The sequence below is a fragment of the Cebus imitator genome, unplaced genomic scaffold (assembly GCF_001604975.1).
Source record: "Cebus imitator isolate Cc_AM_T3 unplaced genomic scaffold, Cebus_imitator-1.0 Scaffold56, whole genome shotgun sequence".
Classification (NCBI taxonomy): domain Eukaryota; kingdom Metazoa; phylum Chordata; class Mammalia; order Primates; family Cebidae; genus Cebus; species Cebus imitator.
Window position 1 is genome coordinate 7,418,696 of NW_016107371.1, and position 17,533 is coordinate 7,436,228.

General features: G+C 32.0%; 1 protein-coding gene across 3 annotated transcripts in view; it reads left to right on the plus strand.

The window, feature by feature from the left end:
• Positions 1–16,395, plus strand: part of EMC2 (ER membrane protein complex subunit 2) — a 64,549-nt gene extending 48,154 nt beyond the window's left edge. For all 3 annotated transcript variants that reach the window (XM_037738715.1, XM_017529006.2, XM_017529007.2), the window contains 4 exons: positions 3,500–3,581; positions 4,392–4,502; positions 6,645–6,749; positions 15,606–16,395. In XM_037738715.1, coding sequence (XP_037594643.1) covers positions 3,500–3,581; positions 4,392–4,502; positions 6,645–6,749; positions 15,606–15,692 — 385 coding nt within the window. In that variant the 3' untranslated portion in view covers positions 15,693–16,395. The remainder of the gene's footprint in view (positions 1–3,499; positions 3,582–4,391; positions 4,503–6,644; positions 6,750–15,605) is intronic.
• Positions 16,396–17,533: the final 1,138 nt, after the last annotated feature.

Genomic DNA, 17,533 nt, shown 5'->3' on the forward strand with positions numbered 1-17,533 from the left:
CTTAAGATATTGCAAAAAAAATCAAGAAATACAAAGATGTGGGAACACCTGAAAAATATTATTTTTTAGCAGAAATGACAATATGGTCAGCCTACCCTTTTATCGATTATCACAAAAGTCTTCTTGGTCTTAATGCCAGTTAGTTACAAAATGACCATTTTTTTTTTCTAATTGAACACTTAGAAGGAATATTTGTGTTTCGGTGAGTATAAATACACATCTACAGATTTTTTGAAACTGTGAAAATTAGAATTAGTTTACTTGATTCATTTGACATGTTTGAACAAGTCATTATAGTAGGCAGGAATTTTTTGGTGGAATGTTAAATCATTGTAGGATATCAGTTTTGCACTAGTCTTGTAGACACAGTGGCAAAACTGTAGCAGTTTAGAAAATGTTAGCTATATTTAACATTCAGTGTTCTTTTCTGCATATGAACAGTTATAAGCTTTTTAAAGTATAATAGGTCACAGGCAGCTTTGGTAGCCTAGATCTGAAACTATTTTTTTTCTTTAAGAGGCAAGGTCTTAAAACGTTTCCCAGGCTAGACTTGAACTCCTGGGCTCAAGTGCTCTTCCCACCTCAGCCTGTTGTGTAGCTAGCGTTACAGGTGTGCCACTATGCTCAGCTCTGGAATTTTTAACTCCAAATAAATATCCATAGTATAATTTTCATATAGCCCTATTTTGTGTTTCTATATAGAGAAAAAGTTAAAGAATTGTGCCACAAAACCTTTTTATATTTTTAAGCTATTTTTATGTTTGTTTCTGATTTATAAATTATAGTTTGTTTTTAGCTATTCCATGGGTGTGTGTTACACCCATTGACCATATTGAGACACTTGTTCTAAATTTTTAAAACCATTAATTTTTATGTGTTAGCACTACCAATATGTATTACAAGTTCAGTATCTATAGCCTGAAAATTTGAAATCTACAGTGCTCCAAAATCTGAAACTTTTTGAGTGCCACATGATGCTCAAAGGAAATGCTCTTTGGAGCATTTTGGATCTGGGATTTTTGGGTTAGAGATGTTCAACCAGTAAGATAATGCAAATATTTTAAAATCTAAAAATTCTGAAATCCGAAACATTTCTGGTCCTAAGCATTTTGGTTAAGGGATTCTCAACCTTTGTAAGCAAAAATACATTCACATTATGAAAGACACAAATTTATTTTACTTGATTTGTAATTAAAACTAGATACTATATAGCAAGGAACAGTTAGTATTATACATTCATTATGATTGTGATTATAGTTCCTTTTTATAGGTCCTGCCTTCTAAAATTCCATATCAAAGGAAATTATCACAATTCTGTAAGGAAAAATCGTGATGTTGGTAAAGCAATATACAGTTCCAAATACTATAACCTTTAGTTATATATACTTTTGTAAGGAAGAGAAGAAAACTTTATTTAGTTCTACTGCTGACTCTAACATAATAATAGCAATTGTTATTCTCTTTTAAGTAGATTCAAATTATTTTTATTTCTCTAGTCCTAGTCTTGTTGAGTCCACTTATATAATGAATAACTTTTCTGTGCACCTAGGATAGTACTAGCTATGGATTATCCCTGACAAGGTTGAGGAAATAGTCACTTTCTGTATGGCCTAACAATGGCCTCTGGCTGGCCTAGACCATCTCTTGAGCTTCTTCTAGCTCTAATTTTATTTAATTCTATATTTTATTCACAAAATTAGTTTGATAGTGTACTTTGTAAAAGTAGGGGAAGAAATCCTTTTCTTTCTTATGTGTGCTGCTAATTAATTTTTGAGAAAATATCTTGGTATTCATTTTACCCTAAGAGCTACTACTGCCTCCCCATTTTATCTTGCTTTATGCTCTATAAGAACCAGTATCACAGTTGTGCTCAACCCATTTAAATCACTAAGAAATTTTATTCTTAGTCTCACTATGAATTTTTGTCATCATACTATTAATAATTAGAGGAACACATTTACAAGAGAACTGTCTTTTGATAAAGTGTTTAAGGTACAGACAATTTTTCCCTTTTAGAGTGATAAATAAATGGGTAGGTAGGTAGTCATAATACTTTTGTTTCAGACATTTATTCAGTCATTTGTTCAGTCTTATTAAATACCTATCCTGTGTCAAGAACCAGCACTAGGGTTTGAATTTAAAAATAGAAAGGGCTAAATAGCTGCATGATCTTGGCTGAGAGAGAGTGTGTGTGTGTGTGTGTGTGTGTGTGTGTGTGTGTGTGTGTGTATTCAGAAATCTAAAATGCTGTAATTATTAGGTAATTAACAGGGTGTATTTATGTCCTCAATCCCTTTGGGTGTGACTGCTATATACATTTTTATGTTACCATTGACATCTTCAATTTTTCAATGTGGTGTATAATGCCATATGTCGTGGTTAAAGAGTACAGGCTGTCTGGAGTGGTACAGCCTGGGATTCAGTTTACATCTCTGTGCCTCAGTATTCTCAGCTCTAGCATGGTGATAATAATTGCCTTCTTCCTAGGGTTTTGGTAGGATTAAATGAGTTAATACATGTAACACATGTGGAACAATAACACATAAGCATTTAGTAAAAGCTGCTATTAGTATATATGTGTGAAACAGGAATATAATTTTTAAAAGTAAGTATATCAGGCATTAGCGTAAAGGCAGATACCTTTGTATATTGGTAACAAATGCCAAAAATAACTTTAGGTACCCTCTTTTTGTTGAGTGTCATCACTTCCTCACTGGGAAGAAATCTTCTAACACTCATATTTATTAGGATTTCCTGTAGCTAGTGAGGATAGATAGTCACATGGCATTAAACATATAAAATATATTTAGTGATTTATACTCAGATGTTTTAAAATTGTTTTTCAGAGCCCTTTCTGGCAGTTCTGTCTTCTTAGGTTTTCAGCAAGATTTTTGTTTATTCTACCACAGATTTAATAATAGCAGAGTATATATGAAAACCAACTTGATCTATTTTTTATGGGTAGAAATTTATAACTTCATTTTAATTTGGTATTTGACAGTAAACTGAAGTAATGAGAGAAATCTTTGTAATAGAATTTGTTGCTAAATACATGCCTGTGAAGAATTTTTAGTGAGTAGAGAATATTTAAGAAATGTTTATTTTCTCCTTAAACATTAGCTGTTCAAATATTTTATTAAATCATCAGTCAACTTCCAGAAGTTGTTTTATGTACAACTTGATCCAAGGTTTTGAAGCCTTTGTTATTAGTCATGATAGGATGTAGTAGTAGTGACCCAATTTTTAAAATGTGGTATCTATTGATTGTTTAGAGGCAGCTTTAAGATTTAAGTCTATGTTGATTAATTTCATGAAAAAATTCAATGTCATTGATATTTATGAGTTTCAGATGACAAATACTTCATTAATAAAACTATGTAAATTATTTTGGGAATAAATTGTTTAACATCACTAAAGTTGTTTTTAAATTATTTCAAGGTGTAACTAAGATAAAATTTGTGATTTTTAAAATTAATTTCTCTTTTTGATGTGTTTTTAGCTATGCAAAAGCAGCCTTTTGTTTAGAGGAACTAATGATGACTAATCCACACAACCACTTATACTGTCAGCAGTATGCTGAAGTAAGTGTTTTCAAACAATGGCATATAATTTTATTTTGGTTACTATTTGGTATTATTATGGAACTAAGAATATTTCTTTCATGTTAAGCAAGTACATAAATATTTAAAACATCTGAAGAGCATTGAGTTGTGGGAATAAAAGTTTAACATTGCAATGGAAATACTGACTTCAATTAAGTCATACTTAAAACAGTGATATTCCTTGTATTTTTATATTTGTGTACTATTTTCTTTCCTAATTATAGTATATCACATTCGTCACTACCTAATGGCTTCTGAGACATTTACAGTGATTGTGGTTGTTAAATTCATATTCTAGGGAGTTTGTATTAAAGCCAGTTGGGACATGGGAAGTATTTATTTAATTCAGGTACTGTTAAGAATATCAGTACAATTGAATGCTGTAAGGCTAGAAGGACTTCATTATTAAAAACTGTCTGTGCAGGTTATAAAAGGACAATTCAGTATCTAAGTCACATTTATAATACCAGTAATAGAAAATATAATGTGAAATGAAGCATTTACAAGGCAGTTGAAATAGAAATTATTCTGGCTTCTTATTGTGACAGCATTTTTGTTTTAGAAACTACTCAGTCATCTCAGTGTTCGTAGAACGGAATAGCTTTTTGGGGAAGGTTATGTTTTAAGTTTTAGATTAGCCTTAAAAACCTTTAGGTGAATTCTTTTAACATCTTGTATTTGTTTACAGAGAATATCTGTTTCGATTACTTAATTTATGGTATGATGAAACCATGCTATATTTCAGAGTAGTAAAATAAACAGTTTTCAGCACTTTGCAATTTTTAACAGGTTAAATATACCCAAGGTGGACTTGAAAACCTCGAACTTTCAAGAAAGTATTTTGCACAGGCATTGAAACTGAACAACAGAAATATGAGAGCTTTGTTTGGGCTTTATATGGTGAGTTGAGGTGCATGTTTAATGTTATTTTAAAAAATCTGTCACTTAAAATCCACTTAACTATTCCCTCCAATCACTCTTCTCCTGTTTTATGTATTTTATTGATAAGCATATGCTGTTTTTCTATAATTAATTCTGAGCAATAGCTTGTAAGCCACTTTTATTTTTTAATGTTCCTACAGCCTAGCTGTTTAACATTTTTTGGTAAAATATCTTTTATTATATCAGAATTGAAATCTGCCCTTATAAAATTAAATAGTAACAGGAAAAAAACATAATATGATTTTTTGTTTTGATATTCTTCGGTTTATGCCCAACATTATTGTATTTCTTCCCTAAATTATAGTTGTATGAAGTATTTTTAAACTATGCCAGTAAAAGACATTAGAAATAAAATTCCTAATATATCAAATTAAAACATTTTTTATGGTGTAGAAAAATAGTTTGGAAATTGTGGGAAGTATATAATTATCTACTGTTTAGGTATGCCAAATGCAGAGCTTAGAAAAGTCAATTAATAAGCACTACAGGAAATAGTGGAAGAATTTGCTGACCTTTAAAACATATATATAAAGTGAACACCTCTCTACAATAAGAAAGGCTAGGAAAAATAAACTTTAATATGTCAGTTCTTTGAATTTTTTATTTATCCTGTTCTTGAGACGGACTTCTTGATGAGTGTCTTCTTGTTGTGGCTCAGTGAAAAAGAATTAATTAAAGAAATGGAGATAGGAAGAAACAAAAATGAAGTAATTTTTAGAAAGGAATGGCAAAACATGGTTAGAAAATGGTTCAAAGAAATTTCAAGAAAATTTTCCTGGATTCTAGCAAAGTCAGTTGCAGTGGCTTGAGTATATACTATAGTAGCAGTATCTCTTTATTAAATAAATACTAATTTTAATAAAACTGTATAATATATAACAAATTATTAATAACTGACATATAGCACTTTATGTGCCAGGCATTGTTCTGAGCTCCGTTTTTTATTTTAAATAAACAAATCCTCACAGCTCACACCAGCTATTGAGTAGGTGCTCTATGCTATCCTCAGACGGTGAAACTGAGACACAGATTTAATTAATTTGCCCAAAGATGGCCACAGAGTTCCTAGATGATTGAATGGGGTTTCCAGCCCAGGAAGTTAACTCCAGAGTTTTTCTCTTAACCTCTACATCTACTAAAATTCATAACAAGAAGCTAACATTAAAGATATAGAGGTATAAAAATCAGAGTTTGGGATATAGATTTTTCAGTGGCAGAGAGGGAGACATATGCACAGGCTAGGTGTAAAAGAAAGGCCTAACCTTTTTTTGAATCACATGCTCAGATTATTTTGAGTAAAATATATTAAGGAGTACACTTAAAGTTATATCTTTCTCTTTGCAGTGATATATATATTTTAAAATTAGCATATGGTTTTGGGGTTTTATGGATTCTTTCACAGATCCCAGATTAAGACTACTCATTTAAATACATTTTTAAAAAAGAGAAGGTGGATCAAATTGCAGAGACTAATTGGTTCTCTTTCAAAACACAGTTTGAAAACTCATGGTATAGTGAAAAGAGAAATGGATTAGAGATAAGGATCTTCTTTATTTCAAAGACCCATTATTTTGCCCTGGTCAAGTTAAAGCTCACTTATTGGACTTAAATTTCTTTTACCTATTAATGTAGGATATCAGGCTAAATTATTTTTGAGTTTGCTTTTTCTATAAATATTTGATAATTCTATGATTCTGACATTGACAAGCTTATGTAATTCAATAAAAAGAAATAACACCAGTAATATCCTACACTGGTAAAGTGCTTTTCGTTTTTAAAGTGTTCTTCTGTAGCTTCTTTATTTAAATTATATGGAATTTTATCTTTAAGAGCTGTTGTAGATACATAATTAAATAATTTTAGGTATTATTTAAAAAATCCTTTCTCTTTCTGTTATTTTGGATTATACTGTATTTTAAAATATGTTTTCATTTTTAAGCACTAATATTCAACTTTATGTTTGTATTAAAAATTATTTTGGTACAGTTTTTAAACACTCTTTATTGTCATCCCATTGCAACCATGTCCCTTATGTTTTTTATTATCTTGACTAGCAAAAAAGGAATTTTCCTTTTGATGTTTTTGTTTGCTTGTTTTTAGTCGGCAAGTCATATTGCTTCTAATCCAAAAGCAAGTGCAAAAACGAAAAAGGACAACATGAAATATGCTAGTTGGGCAGCTAGTCAAATAAACAGAGCTTATCAGGTTAGTATTTATTGATGATTTTGCTATGTAGATCAGTTAATGTGTATTTCTTAGTTACTTTTATTTCTACAAACTACAAAGTCAGATGTCTAGCATTGGACTTATATATACCTTTGGGGCTTTATCAAATGGGTTTTACTTGTGTAGAATTAATTTGTAGTTTTAGGACTACCTTTTTTTCCCCTCGAGGAATCTGTTAGTATTATTATTTAATAATTAGCCTTACCATCTGGAAACTTCAGTGGTTATGCATTTGGCAAATGCAAAGTAATTCTAAAAACTCAGAAAGGATTAAAAAAAAATCATATTGCATTTCAGAAGCAGGTTGGGTATGTGAGTTTATTATTAATCATAGGTATCTCAAGAAATGGAAAAGAAGGAAGAAAAGCCTAAAAGTAAGTTAGACCTTTTTTAAAATGTTAAACTGCATAACGGAGTTTATGCAGTCTGCGTATACCCCAGATCTTTCACTGAAGCTTCCCCATTTGTATTTTAGTTTTCTAAAGCTCATCTTTAGCAAATTTTTTTAGAAAATTATTTTTCATGAGAAATTTGCTCATGGGAAAACACATCTTACATCTTACATGTTTATGGCTATTTGTCTATAGCCTTTATTTTTAAAAGACAGTTTGGCTTTTTATATACCCTTTGGTACTCTACCTAAATATCTTAAGCATATTATTCAGATTTTTTGGTTGTTTTTTTTTTTTTTTTAATAGAGATGAGGTCTTGCTATATTGCCGAGGCTGGCCCTGAACTCCTGGCTTCACGTGATCCTCTTACCTCAGCCTCCTAAGTAGCTGGGACTACAGGTGCAGCCACTACCATGCTCAACTGTTTCATTCTGTTTTAGACTGAAATGTTGCTGTCAAGAAGTATGATGCCATCTTGACTTGCTTTTTATCATAAGTGATTTAGACTGTTTGTCTGGTTACCCAAAGGAGTTTTTTCTTTACCTTTAAAATCCAATAGTCTTACTATGATTTGTTGTATTGATTATTCTTGGGTCAGTTTTCCCAAATACACAGTACGCCCATTTAGTACCCCAATTTAGCCCTTTTATTTGAGAAAAGTTGCTTTTAGAATTACATTTTTTTCTCTGCTTAATTTTCTTTTTCAGGATTTCAGTAATAAGTATATTACATTTCCTTTTTATATGTCCTTTATTATTCATTTTCTTTCAGATTATTTTGTCGTTTTCTGTATTTTATGTTTTCTCCATAATTTTTTATGAAATTGATTCATATTTTTCTTGTTCTCCATGTTTAAATGAGCTAGTGTTCCTGGACTATTGGGAGGAGATGTTTATGGAATGGTGGGGAGTTGGAGATAAGTTAGGGTAACTTTCCCAGCTTGGCTATTCTATGGCTGCCTCCTTTTTGCCAACGAGAACTCAAGTATGACCTCCTTGGATAGCCAGTCTTTCTCAGAACTGAGAATTGAGTGTTACTCAGAAGGATTTTCTGGCTTCAGCCCTCTCTTCAATGCTAGAGCTCTCAAGATCTTGAATTCTGAGGTGTTGCTCTCAGCTTTAAATGTTACATATTGTTGTTACAGTTTGTGTTCCTTCCTTTTTGTTTTGTTTTCTTCTGGGATTGCTGTCTCTGGACATCACTTACTTCCTTAACCCTCCATATCCGAACCATCCCTCCTTCTTATCCTGGTGTTTCTGCCCTACTCAGTTTGGTTTCAGTTTTTAATTGTTTTTCTTCAGGGTGTTAGGTTTTGTCCTTTTGGAAGAGGGTGTTTGCTAGATATTTTAGAGATTTTAAGATATTAGTTAGACTTGTCTTATATTTGTGAGCAGTTTTTTACACTTATCTTTGGAGCTCATAAAGACTTTTCTAGGCCATTGGCAGATGTATCAACTCAGGTTCTCTTGTTTAGTAGATTAGGAATTGATAATTTGTTTGGTTTTGGGCTTCTTGTGGAGTAGTAGCTTGTCCTCTACTATTTTCTATTTCTCCTACTACACAGTTGTTAATCTTTTGTAGGTCGTGCTGCTCTTGATGTCATAGTCACATTCTAGGGTTTAGAAAATTGACTGTTAACCAGTTTTTTGAAAATGTCATCTGTGGGCTTAGGTTCTGTTATGTTGTTTTTTTTTTGTTTGTTTGTTTTTTAACTGTTGTTCGTTTTTGCCCTTCTGGTTGGAGAAGATTGAGGAGATTTTTAAAATGTAGTGCCTGTGTAATCACATCATTGAAAGTCACCTTTGTGTATTTTTATTATCTGTTATAGAGCATATTAGTTTTGTTGGCATATTGTAAGTCAGAGTATTTATGAATATTAGTCAGGCTGTGTGTCTCCAAAAGTAGTTTGGGATAGCTCAGATCTGTAATGGAGTTCCACACAGAGGAGGCTTGGGGGCGCATGTGTGTTTGTGATTTAAAGGTAAGATTTGTGTAATATAAAACTAACACTATGCATACTACATCATTGTTTTTAAGATATTTATAAAAACAGTTACATTCTCAGAGTGCTTTCAGACATAACTATATTTTAAAATCAGTTTGTATGAAATTATAACATAGAAATAAGAATTACAACAGAAAAAAGAAGGCAAGTCATAAATGTACATTTCAGTGACTAAAAAAGGTAAATGTATCCAGGCTAATAAATATAAACATTGTAGCATCCTAAAGCCCTCTTTGTAAATCCTCTCAATTTCTCCTCCTATATTCCTTAAGAGTACTCACTTATAAACGTATAGTTTATGGAATCAACCAGTATGTATTCATTTTTGTCTTGCGTATTTCTTTCATTATTCAGTTTATGAGATTTATCCTTGTTTATGTCTGTAGTTCATTCATTTTCTTCTACTGTAGTTTATTGTATGAATGTTATAATTTCGTCAGTTATTGATATGCATTTGGAATATTTTCTGTTTGGACTATTGTGAATAAACTACATTGAATATTGCTGTATAGGCCTTTTGGTGTACATGTATGTGCAGTTCTTATTGTATATGCAGTGCTGTATACCTTTGAGTGAAATACTGGGTCATAGAATATGTATATATTTAACTTTAGTAGGTAAAGGCAGTTTTCCAAATTAGTTTACTCCCATCAGCAGTATTTAAGAGCTCTAATAGTCCCACATCTTCACCGACACTTGATTCTGTCAGTCTTTGTAATTATAGCCATTCTGGTACATGGGTAGAGTGGTATTTCATGGTTCTATTTTGAATGTTCCTGATCATCATTTATTTGCCATTCGGATATCCGCTTTTGTGAAATCTTTTTCTCATTGGTTTGCATGACATATTTCTTTAATTTTTTTGCTTATGAGTCCTTTTTTAGTTATATGTATAAGCAAATGTGTATGATTCCCTACTTTTTCGCTATCATATGATCTTGATGAATAGAAGTTCTGAAATGAAATGTGTTCAAATTCCTTAGTCATTTCTGTTATGATTTTTGTTTTTTTGTGTTCTGTTTAAGAAATCTTTTGCTATTCATGGTCATAAAGATAATTCTGTGTGTTTTCAGAATTTCTATTCTTTTACTTTTCATATTTAATCCACAATCCATTTGGAATTGATTTTTTTTTTTTTTTTTTTTTTTTGGAGACAGAATCTGGTTCTGCCACCCAGGCAGGAGTACAGTGGCATGATCATGGCTCACTGCAGCCTTAACCACCTGGATTGAGTGAGCCTCCTGCCTCAGCCTCCCAAGTAGTTGGGACTATAGGTACATGTTACCATGCCTGGCTAATTTTTAAATTTTTATAGCGATGAGGTCCAGCTGTATTGCACAGGCTAGTCTCAAACTCCTGGCCTCAAGTAATTCTCCTGTCTCAGCCTCCCAGTGGGGTGCTGGGGATTGTATGTGTGAGCCACTATATATGGCCTTAAATTGATTTTTATGTATGATGTGAAATAGGGGATCAATTGCTCTCCCTATGGATATCCAGTGTTTCTATTCATCTTTGTATTCTATCATGAGTCCTGTCCATGGAAACTAGTTCATTGTAGTAAAAGAAGATTACAGATGCTAGATATATGTTATCTGGGTTCAAATTTTGACTCTGATATTTATTAGCTGTGCAAACTTGAATAAATTACATAACATCTTTTGGCATAGCTTTTCTTCTGCAAGATGGACATAATAAAATATTCTGAGAATTAAAGAAATTAAAACAATTTATACCAAATCACAGTAATATGCGTTACATTGTGTTTGTTAATCATAGTCTTTAAGTTCACTTTATTATAGCTGCTCTGATCATTGCAATAATAACAACTAATAATAAAAGCAAACATAAAGAATTTATTATAACCTAGGCACTCTTCTTGTTTTATAAACAAGGAGATTAAAGCATGGAAAGATTAAATAACTTTCCCAAGGTGACACAGCTGGTTAATGACAGCTGTTTTCAAACCCAGGCAGTCTGACTCCATGAGTGGTACTCTTAAGGGTTAAAGTATATTGCCTCTATTAAGATAGGTGTAAATGTCTCTGAAGTTGTCATAGCTTCCAATTACCTCCTCAATTATTTTATTATATAAACAATTGATACCCTACCCCACATGTTTCTCTCTTCATTTCAGACATAAAGCTCTCAATAGTAACTTAATTCAAGAGTTTTGCTTTGTTGTTTTTCCTTCTCCCTGTCTCTTCAGTGTTACAAGGCTCCCTTGATTAGATCTCTGGGTAGACATGGTTTTCCCTGCCTTATAAGATACACTTTACCACTAGGAAATGAATCTATTATTTCAGTATTTTCAGCCATTGTTCATAGAACCAAATCTTGTTCCTTGGTAACATTTGCTCTCCCTGCCATTCTGTCTCTCTTTCTAATTGTATGTTATTAGATTGAATTTTCTTTTCATAAAGTCTTATTTTCATAAAGTCTTATTTTCATTATTTGTAAAGTCTCAGCGTTCTTTGGAAAGAACTCTGATAGCATCATTTTTGCTGTTCTCTGAGTTTTGCACTGTAAACTCCATTGTACTTAGAGATGTTTTCCACATCTTTATTGAAAGTGTGATCTGCCTTTTCTTCACTCCATAGGGAAGGATAATACAAATAATTTTTCTCATTTATTTTAGATACCAGCCTCAGAAGATAACATACCTCTCAATTGGTCATGTCAGGTTTCTATGTAGCAACTTCTAATACTCAACTGGGAGTCACCCCTCATGAAAAATTTATTTTAACCTCTTGACACAAATAACAAGTTTTAAGTAAAATTTCTTGGTGCTTTTGAAGCTTTCATATTCAATACTTTCTTTACAAAGGTTCTGTTTTTTTCCCCTGTGAATCAGATTTTATAAGTATTTTTATCCATTACTTTTTGCCAACTTAGTAGTTTTAAATACCAACTTATTATGATTCTTTGGGTAGGCTTGAGATCGGTTGAGTAATTTTGCTAGTCTTGCCTGGGCGCATTCATATTTCTGCAGTGTGCTGGTGGTCAATGGCCTCACTTAAACAATAGCTTGACAGTTGGCTCTCTCTGTCAGCTAGGGGTACTGGACCATGCCTGTCATTCAGCAGTCTAACTTGGGCTTATTCATATTGTGATCTCAGGATTTGAAGAACAGCAAACAGGCAAGCTCCAATGTCCATGTGCTTTGTAAGCCTCTGGATGTGTCACATTTTGCTAATATCTCATGAGTCAAAGCAAGTCTCATCATTAACCCAGACTCAAGGGGTACAAGACTTCACCTCTCAGTGGGAAAAGAAACATATGTAGTGATTTGGCAATTTACTACACTATTGTATAACTCCATAAATCACATCCTTTTTGTTTTAGTTCCTTTTTATCCATGTTATTGAGGTGTAATTTACATGTAATAAGTGCATATATTTGAAGTATGTTCACTTTTGAGTTTTGACAAATGTGTACACACCCTTGCCAGCCCCCGACTCAAAATAGCATTTTCATTACCCAAGAAAGTTTCCTTCTGTCATTTTGCAATCATCCTCATCCCCCACTAGGAGACAGACAAGTACTGATTTGATTTTTATCACCAAACATTAGTTTTGCCTATACTAGAACTTTGTGTAGATGAGTTCATAGGTTACATGCTCTTTTGTGTCTGGCTTCTTTCACTCAGCATGTTTTTGAGATTCATTCATTTGCAGTCCATTTCATATATCCTATTACTTTGTCTACCCATGTTATTTTCCATAAATTGTATAAAGGCAAATTTAAGCCCACGGTATCTCAGTTATTACAATGGATGAATCACTGACCTCTGAATTTGATAAGCAAGTTTTTATTATTTGGTTGTTTTATTGTGTGTGTGTGTTTTTTTTTCTGGTGAGTTTTCTTATAGATGTTATAGAGAATCTAAATGTATGAAAATAAAAATACAGAATTTGTGGGTAATGTAGAAGAGTGTAACTTTGAGAGAGTGACATTTTTGATAACTAGGTAAATCTTTGGGATCTCAGGGAGAATTTCTTAATCATATCTAGGCATATAAACCAGTCATATCTAGGCATATAAACCAGTATCAAGTATATAATATTTCATGTGATTTTTCTAGATATTTATAAATTAGGGAAAACTTGGTTTCAATAACTGCTTTTTTTTTGGTTTCCATTTAATGATGAAACAGAATATGGCTATTTGCTCTTCAGTTAGGTAATTGGTTTAGCATGTTCAGTAGAGGCAGACACATTTGATTAATGGTCTTGAAAAATTTTAATGTGAACCTACTCAAAATAATTTTCCAGATAAAGGCTTCTTTGGTGCACTGGTAAATCTGTCTGTGCTAGTGATTTATATGTTATTTATGATTGCAGTGGTGATTCTGTTACTATCCTTTTGGGAAACAGAAAATTAAATTATGATTTGAGGGAAAAAATGATTCTGACTTAATCAGTTAAATTGCCATACAATTCTGGAATAGACAGAATAATTGCATGTCAGGTAAAATTTGAAATGATAGATTTGTATTTCCAACCTTCTTTTATTTGTTCTGACACAAGTACATTCATTTGATTTATTCTAAATTGCACTGGTTGTGAATAATGTTGACACCATCTTAGGTGACTCTATTAAATTAGCTAATTTTAAATGATCACACTGTGTTATTTTTATGTTTAAGTACAAACCAAGAAAATACTGTATATAAAAATACATGTTATGGTTTTAGCTCTACAGAATTTTTTATTTTTACTTTGCTATTTAAAAGTGTTAGAATAAATGTTAATATGTGATAATGGTACTATGTGTGGTGTCCTATTCTGTACCCCTCTGCCAACCCATAAAATTTTTTCTCAGAATTAGACCTTTAAGTGTCTAATTAAGACTATTCCTATTTATGTTGCATAAATGGTGGTAAAAGAAAAAGCTTTCTGGTTCCTGGTAAATCCTTGTGAAAGTGAATTTATTAACTGGATAGCAGAAGTAATAAGCACGCCTCACAGCCTTTAGTCCTCCGGGGAAATTATAAAAAGACAAGCCTTAAAGGTGATATTGCTGTTACCATATTTAACATATGAATTCCTTAAATTAGTGATTCCTTTTGAAAGGCAAGGTGATCTTGATTTTATAAGAAGCTTTTTTTCCTCTGGCGTTTCCCCTAGAAGCATCCTTTATTTACTTTTTCAAATCAGGGTTGAACTACAGAAACTAATCTAATGGTTTAGAATTTAAGAAGTGGGGGAATCATAATGTTAAGCTGTAGCCAGAGGGGTCAGAGACAGGTTACCAATTCCTGAAGCCTGTTGCTTCTATGATGTTACCTGTGCTTGATCACTTAATCTTTCTGAACAGGTTGTGAGAAGTTTGCCAAATTAAGTTAATTACAAAAGTTGAGAAACACATCATAAATCAAGTACTAAGGGCTTAAGACAGCATTGTTATTTGAAGAAATGATCAGTCACCTGAAAATGTATTGAGTGGTTTGATGCTTGGTTGCTAGTACCAAGTATTTTAATCATATTTAACCAGGGGAAAATGGGTTATATATATATATACACATATATATATAAAATAAACTTACTCCCATCTCCACCAAGGAACACTTAATTATCTAGTAAATTTTTTTTCTTAAATCAGACTGATATATGATGGGAATTGTCAGTCCAGTTAAAAAACTCATTTTGAAATCAGCATGTGGTATTCAGTGTTTCCCTCCAGTGATTATGTGTACAATATTGAATTCAATATGCCATGAATTTGCTTTAAAAACACAAATATGGGGTATATTTTGTGTATATACTAGATGCATTATATTTTGTTTTCATAGTAAAATCCAATCCCAATGAGTTTTATAATGTAAATTACAATTATTAAAGTAGAAATGCATACTTTAAAACATGTTTACATTGTTTTAATGTGTAGCATAGAGTTTTCCTTGACAACTCGTTCCAGAACCATATCATTTAGTTAACTAATAAATCTGGAAACTTAAAAAAAAAATTATTAGCTACTTTAAATAATTTTAGAGAGTACTTGCAACTTTAAAATGTTTAATAAAATATTTATATTGTACCTTTGAAATTGTAAAAATTTGTTTAGAGGTTAGAAAAGTAGAAATGGTTCACATTCCTATACAAATATAAGCTAAATTGCATTTTTAAATTATTCTTATTTCATATTTTTGAGTCTGAATAGGATAGTTTCAAATCTGTGATTTTATAGGTTAATATACTACATAAACACTTAAACTGGTCAAGTGTTCAGTGAAATCTCTGTACACTTAAACTGAAGGTGAGACCTTAAAGGAATATGTCCTTAATACCCAAATTTTATTCTTACTGAAAAAACAAAGACTGTATTTGATTTCCTAGTAGTCAATGTTGAGTTTCATTAGCAATGTGAAGGTAAGATTGTCATTTTGAACTTGCCACTGAAATTGAGCTTAATTGAGTTTTTTGTTTTTTTTTTTTTTAGTTTGCAGGTCGAAGTAAGAAGGAAACCAAATATTCTCTTAAGGCAGTCGAAGATATGTTGGAAACATTACAGATCACCCAGTCTTAAGGTTTCAAAAACTCTGACATTAGATTTCAAAACTGCACAATTGAACTTATTGGCCTGTAACTTACTTACTAAATGCCCAGTGCTATTTATATACTACAGTAATTTTCTGTTAAGAAGGCAGTTGTAAAGAATGTGTTTATATAAACCTAAAAATGCCTTTTACTGCTAAGTGGGAAGATGGGGGAAATCCATGGAATAGAGATTTAAGACTTACTGATTGTACATCAGTCTCTTCATATCACACAAACACATATACACACACACACACACATACATATAAACCTAATGTAGAATAACCTTGTTAAATAAACCGTGATGATTTATTAAACTTGTGTATGAAGATTCTCACTTCATTTTGTTATAATAAATATATTGTTTAAGAACTCAGTTTCTAGTTAACTCCTTACTGGTATAGGAAACAGACAGCGTATGTAGCTGACAGAAGCAGATTATTTTGACTTTGTTTATATTGTTGAGTTGGATTTTGCTGTACATTTGAGTAGGCTATTTGAATTATTTTCTCTGCTATAATGAATAGTTTCTGATGAATCTTCTGATGAATCTTGCTTAAAATATGTCATTCTCCAAAGTTCAGCAATATTTCTTTGTAAAATTTTTGTTTTAATGTAGGACATAATTGAGATTTTTACCTATAAAATGCCTTAAGGTAAATATGTGTTATGAAACCTAAATTTAACTTTTATGCAAGTTATATTTATTGAACCTTTTAATAGTAAATTACATGAAAGAATATTCAAGGATTGTATAGGGATTAACGGGATTGTAGTGGCTGAGTTATTTTTAATTTTGAAAAAAAGTAAGAAAATTAAAACTATCCTTAGAAACAAAAGTATTACTATTTTTCTGTTCTATCATTACCTTAGTTAGAATTTTTTATTTTTCTTTTTTCATAATAAACAACCATTATGCTAACTTCAACAGTATTTCATATCTTTCAGTAAAATAGAAGAGACTTTGAAAGTTAAACTTCATTTAGACACAAATCGGTTTTTAAAATAGCAACTGTTCACAGCAAGTATTTATGGTATTTGTTTATAATAAATATATTTAAATTTTTTTAGCAGCAGTTTACAGAGGCATCTGCAGACTTGTCATTGCTGCTTTGGGCAAGTGGGAATGTGGAGGAATTGACAATCTAGCAGTGTTTAGAAAGAAAGGTATCGTCAATAGCTTCTTTTAACCTTTTGAATAGTTCTGCTAGTAAATAATTCTCCATGTCTAGTCTAATCTTTCATATTACAGTCATTTTCATTTTATTTTGCCATGAGTAATAAGCAGCTGATTAATATCTTCTGTGAACTCTTCTCATACAAAGGTAATTCTCTGCTAATCATTGTTACCACAAAGATGCACTCTTTGTACATGTGAAATTAGTAACTGCATTTTCAACATGGTGAACCATTTGAAATCTACATTTTCTGTAAAGAAAATAGTGCCTACATGTTGCCTCACTACCTTTTCCCCTTCTAGCCTCCCCCCGTCAGTCACTGGATTAGTGTTTAGCAGTTACATTTGTGTAATAAGTAATTCAGTGCCTTTTACAGCTGTCTGCCTTAGTTTCACTTTTTTGGGGGGGACAGTCTCATTCTCTTGCCCAAGCTGGAGTGCAGTGGTGTGATCTCAGCTCACTGCAACCTCCACTTCCCAGGTTCAAGTGATTCTTGTGCTCAGCCTCCGAGTAGCTGGGACTACAGGCATATGCCACCATGCCTGGCTAATTTTTGTATTTTTAGTAGAGACAGGATTTCACCATGTTGGCCAGGCTGGTCTCAAACTCTTGGCCTAAGCGATCTGCCTGCCTCAGCCTCCCGAAGTGCTGG